General features: G+C 45.6%; 1 protein-coding gene across 1 annotated transcript; it reads right to left on the reverse strand.

The window, feature by feature from the left end:
* Nucleotides 1-9,434: 9,434 nt before the first annotated feature.
* Nucleotides 9,435-9,884, reverse strand: LOC147619153 (chlorophyll a-b binding protein 7, chloroplastic-like). The gene has a single exon (XM_086774424.1). It carries the CDS (start codon nucleotides 9,882-9,884, stop codon nucleotides 9,435-9,437), a length of 450 nt encoding a protein of 149 aa, XP_086630550.1.
* Nucleotides 9,885-10,809: the final 925 nt, after the last annotated feature.

Raw genomic sequence — 10,809 nt, forward strand, 5'->3', positions numbered from 1 at the left:
GGATATATGAATGAAGACGTGACAATGGATGTATGCATGTAGATGTGGATATATGGATGTGAATGTGAATGTGGATGTGGATGTGGATGTATGGATGTAGATATGGATGTGGATGTATGTATGTATGTGGATGTGGATATATGAATGAGGATGTGATAATGGATGTATGCATGTAGATGTGGATATATGGATGTGAATGTGAATGTGGATGTGGATGTGGATATATGATGTGAATGTGGATGTGGATGTGGATGTATGAATGTGAATGTGGATGTGGATGTGGATGTATAAATGAGGATGTGAAAATGGATGTATGCATGTAGATGTGGATGTATGGATGTGAATGTGAATGTGTATGTGAATTAATGTGTCGTCGATATGAGAAAATGGATGAGAATGAGTACACATTGAATGGATGAGAATGAGTACACATTGAATGGAATGTGGAATAAGTAATGTAGAGTAAGGAGGGATAATGTGGAAAGACGAGAGTTCGATTTAGAAACTGTATTTTGTGACTGTTTGTAAATGACTGTTTTATGTCAAGAATGCTGGGGAAGCATTTTGACCGTCTTGTGGATTAAGGTCATGAAGACCTAACTGATAAAGTTGCAACTGCTGACGGAGAGTCAATGGAGGACGTCTCGCGTAGCAAGGTCGACCGAGGTCTTGACCAGCCTCGGTTCGATTTAAATGGTGAGCTTCCGGTACGGTGGATGAGGGACCAAGGAAGCGGCCTATGAGTGAAGCGCTAGGTCATCTGCGAAGGATCCTAGAGGGTGCTGACCATACGGTGCTCGGGCTCTGGGTCTCCGAAGATACCCACACGTGCGTCGTGGAAGATATTGGAACAAGGAGTAAGAGTTGTTTTCTGGAACCGGGCATGGATCTGGTTGATTGACCTTGCTAGTCTTCAATGAATGAGTCCATGGCTCTTTATATGGATCTGTTGGTTGATCTTGCTGATCCATCTTGATTTTTATAAATGATTATATTGCCGAGTATTATGGGTTAGGAACTATTGAAAAGGCCCCTGTGTGGACAGGTGGTGAGCGTTCTAGTTGCCAATGATGCCATAGATACTCTGATGAAGGAATGATGGGAAATTATGAATCATCTGGATAAATTGGAAGATTGTGATCAGTGGTACTATGGTTTCATTAAAGGATTGTTTTAAAGTTAGCTGATGCTAAGAAAAAGGCAATTTTCATATTGGGTGTGTAAGTGGTGTGACTAGTTTTATGTTTGCATGAACTTCCGGCTAGGGGGCCTTGGAACTCTTTTCCTTGGTACCCGGGACAAAACCTAACCAAATTCCAAATTGGATCCCATCACTACAGTGGTTGGGCGGTTGGCTAACCCATGGGATCGGATGGGGTTAGGCTGGACTGATGGATCCGTAAATCGAGACTCAAACTTTTGTTTTTACGATAGATAAAGTAAATCCCGGATAGTAATTGTTCTATGGATAGGAATCAACGGTTGTGCCTCCTTGGTGGGGAAAAAAGCGTTGATCCCAATGATCCAAGTGCAAGTTTCTTCCTTAATCCGACCAAGTATCTTTATAGATGCAGTCGGATCTGTTTGATCAGTAAGGGTTTTGACTGCGTTAGAGTAAAAATTATCCTGGTGGAATCGCCCGTGCTTTCCGGGTAAAGAAAGTTTTTCCGGGTTCGGTTTTGGATAACCGACGGATTAGTCTCTTGTCCGGATATCCGTGGGCGAGGCCCGAATGTGGGACCCCTGTCCCGCGCGAGAAGTGCTACTTCCGCTGCTAGTACCTCGAATCCGTTGCTCGGTGGGAACAGGGATCTTACAGGCGGGGTTACCCCAATTTGCAAATATGGATAGAGCCGACAAGCTTCTAGATGAAGGGGAACATTGGGATCTACAACCCAACCTAGATGAAGACTCGGTCGTTGAAATACCTGTGAACAAGTTGGGACAGTACTTTGAAGGTGACGAATCTAATGCCACCCTCCCCATTACTACCAAGGGATTAACTCTAAAGGGAATCCTTGATGGTGGTGCTGGCGTGAGCATTGTGACTAAAAACTATTGGGAATCTATGGGAAGACCTCACCTCGAAGTCACAAAACATAGTGGTTAAGATGGCAAATAGAACCATAGCTAAACCTATTGGAATGTTAAGGGACCTTAAGATCAAGGTTCTGGGATACAAGGTAAAACATACCTTCATTGTAAACAACATCCATTGTGGTCTAACATGCTTGAATTTATACACTTTATATCTTTTGAATTCCAGCATACTTTCACTCTACTTCTGTGTTTTGCAGACGGTCTACCACAACAACCCTATCGAGCTTACCATACCATAGCTTCCGAGGACGGAATCTACATCAGGAAGGGGGGCATGTTTGTTGGAGGAGAATGACTCAAACACAAGAGCCTTAGCCAAGGAAGTGCAGAGGAGATAGAGAAGAGTGAGAGTGAGAGAGAGAGAGAGAACTCACACAATGCTCAAGAATATCTTGAATGTCTTATTGAGGCTCAAGGGAGACCTCGTATTTATAGTGATACAAGGGTATGGGCGGGCGCCCAACTTATGGAGCGCCCGGCGGACCAAATACAAAGAATGCCTTTACAAGGCCCATATGGGGGCCAAATGTACAAGTAAATATATGGCCGCGAAGCTCTCGAAAAGAGCTACGCGATGATCAAGGTCCGGAGGCGAAACTGGGACTTTATACCCAACAACCTCCCACTTAAAGGGCCAGTGAAGCTCCTCTAAGCTATGTAACTCCCACCCGCTGTAGACACATATCAAGCTGTGCTTTTGGCAAACTTTTGGTGAGAGCATCTGCAGGGTTCTCATGAGTGCCAATCTTGACCAAACTGACCAAACCATCATCTAGCACCTGTCTGATGAAGTGGTACCGTACATCAATGTGTTTGGTACGAGCATGAAACATGGCATTCTTAGCCAGGTATATGGCACTCTGGCTATCACAACCAAGGACCGGAGCCCTCTCTGGCAATCCAAACTCTGTGACAAGGCGTGCTAACCAAATGGCCTCCTTAGAAGCCTCTGTGACGGAGATGTACTCGGCCTCAGTAGTAGAAAGTGCTACTATCCTTTGGAGTCTAGAGCACCAAGAAACAGCACCACCTGCAAGAGTATAGATGTACCCACTAGTAGACTTGCGGGTATCAGAATCACCTGCCATGTCTGAATCACAATAACCCTGCACCTCAAGTGGACCTGTACCATACATAAGGCATTTCTTCTGTGTCCCCTTCAAGTACCTCAAAATAGACTTTATAGCATCCCAATGTGCTTTGCCAGGGTTGGACATAAAACGACTGACTACTCCCACTGAATGAGCAATGTCTGGCCGTGTAGCAACCATAGCATACATAAGAGATCCACAAGCAGAAGCATAAGGGATCCCACGCATAGTACTGGCTGCATCATCATCTTTTGGGCAATCATCCTTGGATAGTTTAACATAGGGCTGCAATGGAGCACCCAAAGGCTTAGAATCAGCCATGTTAAATCTATCAAGGACTTTCTGGATATACTTCTCCTGTGAGAGGAAAAGCAACTTCTGTGCTCTGTCCCGTCTAATCCGAAGACCCAAAATATGTTCAGCTGAACCCAAGTCCTTCATAGCAAAAGCTGACTTCAGCTGGTCCTTAAGAGCTTCCAAAATGCTCTTATTCTTCCCTGCAAGAAGCATGTCATCAACATACAGCACAAGTATCACTGGGCTGCCATCTGCATCAGTTTTAGTATACAAGCAATGATCTGCATGGCTACGATTAAACTTTTGGTTAAGCATGAAAGCATCAAACTTTTTGTACCACTGCCTCGGGGCTTGTTTCAGCCCATAGAGACTACGCTTCAGCTTACAAACCAGATGTTCTTTGCCAGGAATGACAAAGCCTTCAGGCTGCTTCATATACAGCTCTTCATCTAAATCACCATGTAAGAAAGCTGTCTTTACATCCATCTGATACAGTTCTAAATCCAAAACAGCAGTGAGAGCAAACAAAACACGAAGGGTGGTCATTTTGACCACAGGAGAGAAGACCTCCTGAAAATCAATCCCTTCCTTCTGAGCATAGCCCTTAGCAACAAGGCGGGCTTTATACTTAGGCTGGCCGTCAACTGTCTTGACTTTGTACACCCACTTGTTAGGAATAGCCTTCCTTCCTTTGGGCAACTCAACCAAGTCCCAAGTGTCATTTGCATGTAGAGACTTAATCTCCTCCTGCATAGCATGCTCCCACTTGTTTCGGAGTTCACAAGACTTAGCCTCTTTGAAAGTAAGAGGCTCACCCTCATCTGTAAGCAAAACATGTTGCAAAGAGGGATCAAAACGCTGAGGTTCCCTCCGAAAGCGAGTAGACCTCCGTACCCAATGATCATTGGCTGGTTGGGGGTCAATATCGGGAGGAATCATAATTTCAGCATCAAAAGGCTGCGGGTTTTCACGAACAGCCTGATTTTCAGCATATAGGGGTTGCTGCCCTACACCTCCAGGAGCATGAAGCGGCTGTCCAACCTCTTCTGGCTCAAATATCACGGACTCATTATCTTCAGCCCTTTGTGAAGCATCCTGGGGCTCATTTTCAGCATCAATGGGTGGCTGCCCTTGCTGAAATTTGACCTTTTTCTGATCACCATGAGAGGCACAAACATTACGGAGCAGCTTTGCCTCATAAAATACAACATCCCGGCTGCGAACCACTTTGTTGGTTGATGGCAACCACACACGGTAGCCCATCTCACCTTCATCACCGTAGCCAACGAAGGTGCCCTTCTCGGACTTAGCATCAAGCTTGTTCCGGTCTTCCTTGCGGATATGCACATATGCATCACAACCAAAGATGCGTAAGTGGGCATATGAGGACGGTTTGCCAGACCAAACCTCCTCAGGGATTCCACCTTTCAAAGCTGTGTGTGGAGATCGATTGCAAACATGAACTGCAGTTTTCAAGGCTTCTCCCCAAAAATCCTGAGAGAGATTAGCTGTGGACAGCATGCATCGAATTCTTTCACACAGTGTACGATTATACCTTTCAGCCACACCATTTGAAGAGGGACTATAGGGGGGTGTAAGTTCCCTCTTAATGCCATTATCATCACAAAATTTCTGAAATTTAGTACTAACAAACTCACCCCCATTGTCAGTGCGTAAGCATTTAATCTTCACTCCTGTTTGAGTATGAACAAATGCATAAAACTTTTGAAATGCAGCAAAAGCATCATCCTTAGATTTCAACAAAGTGATCCATACTTTTCGTGAGTGATCATCCACAAAAGACACAAAGTACTTTGAACCACCTTTAGATTTAATGGGCATGCTGCACACATCAGAGTGGACCAAGTCCAACTTTTCAGCCTTGCGAGAGGCACGAGAGGAGTAAGAACTCCTATTCTGTTTCCCATACAAGCAATCATTACAAAAATCAAGCTTGCTTCCTTTTGCATCAAATTTGTTCAAAGAGGACAAAATGGAGAGACCCTTTTGGCTCATGTGGCCAAGTCTCTTATGCCAAAGCTCCATGTGGGAGCGTACCTCTGCAAAAGCAATAAACTTACCAGACAAAGCCTGACCATGAAGGCTATATAATGTTCCTTTCTTGCATCCTTTTGTAATCAGCCTTGTGCCTTTGGTCAATTTCCATGTGCCATTTCCAAATATGGCCGTGTATCCCAAGGCATCAAGCTGGCCCACAGACAGGAGACTGGTTTTCAAACCAGGCACATACCTCACATTTGGCAGCACAAACTCACTACCATCCTGCAAAGTCAAATTTACGGTGCCCATACCTTCAATATTGCAAGCATGATCATTCCCCAAGAACACCTTTTCTCGGGAGCCTGCAGTGAAAGTTGCAAAACACTCCTTGATAGGAGTTACATGAAAAGAGGCACCCGTGTCAATAATCCAAGTCTGTGAAAGCACATCAGAATCATACATCAAGGCATGAATAACATCTGGTTCTGTGACATGCAAGTTATGAACATCAAGAGCATTAGCAGAAAAAACACATAGCACATCATCTGAGTCAGACAGTTCCTCTATGACAACACCAGAGGCCACATTGGCCTTGCTCTTGTCCTTTTCGAACTCTTCTGCTTTGCTGGAATTACTCTCTTTTTCCTTCTTTTTGTCATTTGAATGACTGGATTTCTTCTTCCGGTCTTGCTCCATCTTGTAAAACTTGCAATCTGGCTTCTTGTGGCCTTTACGACCACACTGGTAGCATGTAACATCAGATTGCTGGCCCTTGCTCTTGCTTCTACCCTTTGAATTGGTAGTAGTATTTCCCCGCTTGGTCGTCCTCCCTCGTGAGACATTTGCAGAACCGCTAGTCTCTGAGGTCTTCCTCCGGATATCTTCATTGAGAATAGCACCCCTGACTCCATCAAAAGTTAGGTTGGGATTTGTCCCAAGTGACACCACAAGTGTTTCCCAAGAGTCAGGCAAAGTAGTGAGCAAAAAGATAGCTTTCAACTTATCATCAAAAGCAGGCAATCCAGAATCCTGCATCTGATTAAGCACCCCTGTGAAAGTAGTAATATGCTCTACTGCATTCTTAGAATCATCAAGTTGCATATTCATGAGTTTCCTGATGAGATGTACCTGGTTCACTGGCGTGGTGATCTCATAGGTGCTTCTCAGCTTCTCCCAGACGGCATAGGCTGTTGTCAGCCCTTTGAGGTCTACAAGAACCTCATCAGCAACAGCCATCTGGAGATAGGCAACGGCCTTTCTGTTCAGGATTCCCCATTCATCATCTGTCATAGCAGCGGGTTTGAACTGCTCAAGTGCAGTATCACATTCCCGCAGATAGAGGATATTCTGAATCCTCACCTTCCAAAGATCAAACCCAGTGCCTGCAAACTTCTTAATCTCTAGTAGACCCTTAAGATCACTTGTAGACGCCATGACTTATCAAACTGACACTTCAGAAAGTAAGTAATAGCAAGATGTTATGTACCAGATATGGGTTGACTTGTAGGATGCTCGTAGATTGATGAAACAACTTCAAGTGAAGGTGACGGCGGAAGAGAATCACCGGATGTCGATGTAAACCCGCCGAGGGGCAGAATGCTTGCTGTCTTTGGTGTTGCTCGTAGATCCTGTCTGCTGGAGGCAAAGTCGGCTGCTGCTAGTGGCCGTGGGACTGCTGGCTGCAGCCCGGACTGCTTGCTGGTGGCCTTGTGGCTGCTGGCTGCAGCGTTGGCTGCTGCTGGTGGTCGTGGGGCTGCTGGCTGCAGCCCTAGCTGCTGCTGGTAGTCGTGGGGCTGCTGGCAGTAGCGTTGGCTGCTGCTGATGGCAGCCGTACAGCAGGCAGAGAACAAGGCAACAAAAAAACGCTGCTGATTGCAGCAGCGCAGCACCAGAAACGCAGCACAGGGGCAGCAATGGAGAGGAAAAACGCAGCAAAGGGGGCAGCAAGGGAGAGGAAAAACGCAGCAGAAGGGCAGCAGGGGTGGAGCAGAAAACGCAGGAGAAAGGGAAAGCAAGGAAAAACCACAAAAGAGGCTCCTGCGTTAAAAAGAAAAGAGCAGCACTCTAGAAAAAAAAACGCACCATCTTGATGATAGAAGGGAGGTGTTTGACGATCCCGTAGTCAAGTGGTGGAAGACACCTCTAACTCCATAGCTTCTGCATACAGCTTCCCTCCATAGCTCTGATACCAGTTGTTGGAGGAGAATGACTCAAACACAAGAGCCTTAGCCAAGGAAGTGCAGAGGAGATAGAGAAGAGTGAGAGTGAGAGAGAGAGAGAGAGAACTCACACAATGCTCAAGAATATCTTGAATGTCTTATTGAGGCTCAAGGGAGACCTCGTATTTATAGTGATACAAGGGTATGGGCGGGCGCCCAACTTATGGGGCGCCCGGCGGACCAAATACAAAGAATGCCTTTACAAGGCCCATATGGGGGCCAAATGTATAAGTAAATATATGGCCGCGAAGCTCTCGAAAAGAGCTACGCGATGATCAAGGTCGGAGGCGAAACTGGGACTTTATACCCAACAATGTTAACCTATGAGACGGACATTGAGATGTATTATGTTTTACGTCATGTAATTAGTTTAACTATTCTGAGTCATGGGCCGGGCTTGTCGGCACCATATGCAAAGGATAAAGGGATTGGGTGATGCCGATGAGAGGCGCACCTTGAATATCAATAGGATAAGGGTTAGGATCGGCCGGCCATGTATGGGCGCCCATGTGTGAACGGCCAAGTCACCTATAAGAGTCAAATGTAACCCTAAAACCCTCATTCTCATGTGTTGAATACAAGAGTGCTCTTGCCTTATCTCCTTGGTTTTCCTTCTCCTGCGTGAGAGAGAGAGAGAGAGAGAGAGAGAGAGAGTGAGAGAGCGATCGAGCACTGTGTAACCCTAAAACCCTCATTCTCATGTGTTGAATACAAGAGTGCTCTTGCCTTATCTCCTTGGTTTTCCTTCTCCTGCGTGAGAGAGCGATCGAGCGAGAGAGAGAGAGGGAGAGAGAGAGAGAGAGAGAGAGTGAGAGAGCGATCGAGCACTGTGTAGCGGCACGACGGCGGAGAGACGGTAGAGTGGCGACGGCGGCTCTTTCTTCATTACTACGACGCGAGAATCCTTCACGGCGGTAGTTAGAGCGGTGAGTGACACCACACCTTTGCATTCTGTTTGAGCTTGCTTCCCTGGTTGTATGGTTGCAGCCATTCGTGGCTCGCATACGGTGTTCGTCGACAAGTCCCCAGCTACGACCTGTGCAAACACCATATTGGGGAATATGGGAATTTCCCACAAGTTTGGGACACGTGGTCAAAAGTTTGGATTAACCATAACTTGAACACCACTAATCCAAAATGAGCACTTTATAGCTGTTTAGATTCTATTTTTCAAGCGCTTTCCAACGATAGGTCATATGATAGGGTTTTGAGAAACTTACAAACATGTTATCCATGTCTCCTTTTTTAAGTATTCAAAAATGGGAATTGGGAAATTTTCAAATTCACTAATATGGTGTTTGCATCAAAAGTGCACAGGTTGTGTGCATGCTAGGGAAGTAGGTGCTTCAGAATGAAGTGTGCTTTGAGCTTGTGTGCTTATGAGTGAGCTTGTGTGTGCATTAGCTTAGCTTTCTTCTTGTATTGGATGCATGAATGAGTGGGTTGATGAGTGAATGAGCTATGGCAAGATTGAGCTTGTGTGTGTAAAGTCTATGTCAAGGTAGTGGTGTTCATAGCATTCTCTCCCGAAAGGGATAAGCTTCCATGCACCTAACCGGGTTGAGTCCCCTAGCAATGAAAGGAGTGTTTATCATTCCATTGGTGAGCTAGGAGCGTAGTCTACTTGCCCATATTGCATACGTAGGGAGACAACCGTCTTTCCATTGGCGCCGCTGCCGGGGATACGACCTATGGTTGGTTGAGGACCCTTGGCAGCCATTACAATCTAAACATTACTAGGAGTAGGAGAATTAGACCCTAAGCTATTGCAGGGAAGCTCTAGCAGGCGAAGAGTGCTGCTCTTAATCTCTTTCACTTTCAGCTCAGCAAACGCCTTGGGGTCGTCAGCAAGACCCAAGGGGCCGAAGCTCCCACCAGGGGGGGCAGACGGGCCCGTGACCTCACCAAGAGGCCCGCTCGCAACCCCGCAACCCTCGACGACACCCACTAGAATCACCCGGCAGGCCCAGACGGCGAGAACGCCCCGAGCGCGCCGCCGAACCCCACACCGCTCTCGGCCAGCAGCCTCGGGGCGACACAGCCCAGCGCGCCCAGCACCGCCCCCACCGGCACAGCGGATAACCTCCAAGGCCCGGCCGAAGGCCCCGAGACCAGCAGACAAACTTGCAGTGTCCCAACCGTAGTCGCCTGGGAACTCGCTCGGGAACGTCGCCATCAACTGCACGCTCGCTTCCCCAGCGCTCACTTTCTTGGAGAGCTCATTGGTGGGCTTGGACAGCAGCTGGCCACTGAAGACAGCGGAGGAGGAGGCAATAAGGTGGCCGCAGCAGAGAGAGCGGAGGTGATAAGGTGCCGGCGCAAAAAGCGGAGGCGATAAGGTGCCGCTTGATTAAATCAAGGTTAGTATTTTATATTTTTTTATATTGTATTTTTTAAATTTTATTAATCTTTAATTTTTTTCAAAATCTATAATTTCTATGTTTTTCGCATACTAGGTAATTTTCATGTTTTTTGCATTTTTTAAAAAAATAATAAAAAATAATAATAATTAAAAAAAATCTATAAATTATGTGTTTTCTTTGGATTCTACATTTTCTACATATTTTGCATTTTTTTAATTTTTGTAATTTTTTGCATAATTAGTGTAATTTTCATAATTAGTATAATTTATATTTTTATGTAATTATTAAAAAAATATGTATTTACACACATATTCATGTTAGTTGCATTTAGTGGTTAGGTAGGGTTAAAAAAATAGAATTAAAAAAAATAAAAAATAAAAAAAATTCAAAAACTGGACACTGCAACGTGCTAAAAATAGCGTATGCATCTACACTCGGGAACAATACTAGGGGGACGTAACACTAGTGCACCATCTAGGGTAACCACTTAAGGGAGCGGCACTCAATCGGTGGCAACTTGGAGAGCATTCTCGAGACATCTTCGGAGTCTCAAACAGAGAGTCTCTCAAGAACCGAGAGTGATATTTCAATGGATGCAAACGAGTCATTTGGCATGAATAGACCATCCACACCCATTGGTATGGCAGATTTCGCTAATCCATTTGAAATCCCAGATGGGGAGTTGATTGACAACATGAGACTCCATTTCTTGTATACAAACGCGCATGGCGGTGAGAT

Source organism: Cibotium barometz, chromosome 34 (genome assembly GCF_041138505.1).
Source record: "Cibotium barometz isolate CiBa-2024 chromosome 34, ASM4113850v1, whole genome shotgun sequence".
NCBI lineage: Eukaryota > Viridiplantae > Streptophyta > Polypodiopsida > Cyatheales > Cibotiaceae > Cibotium > Cibotium barometz.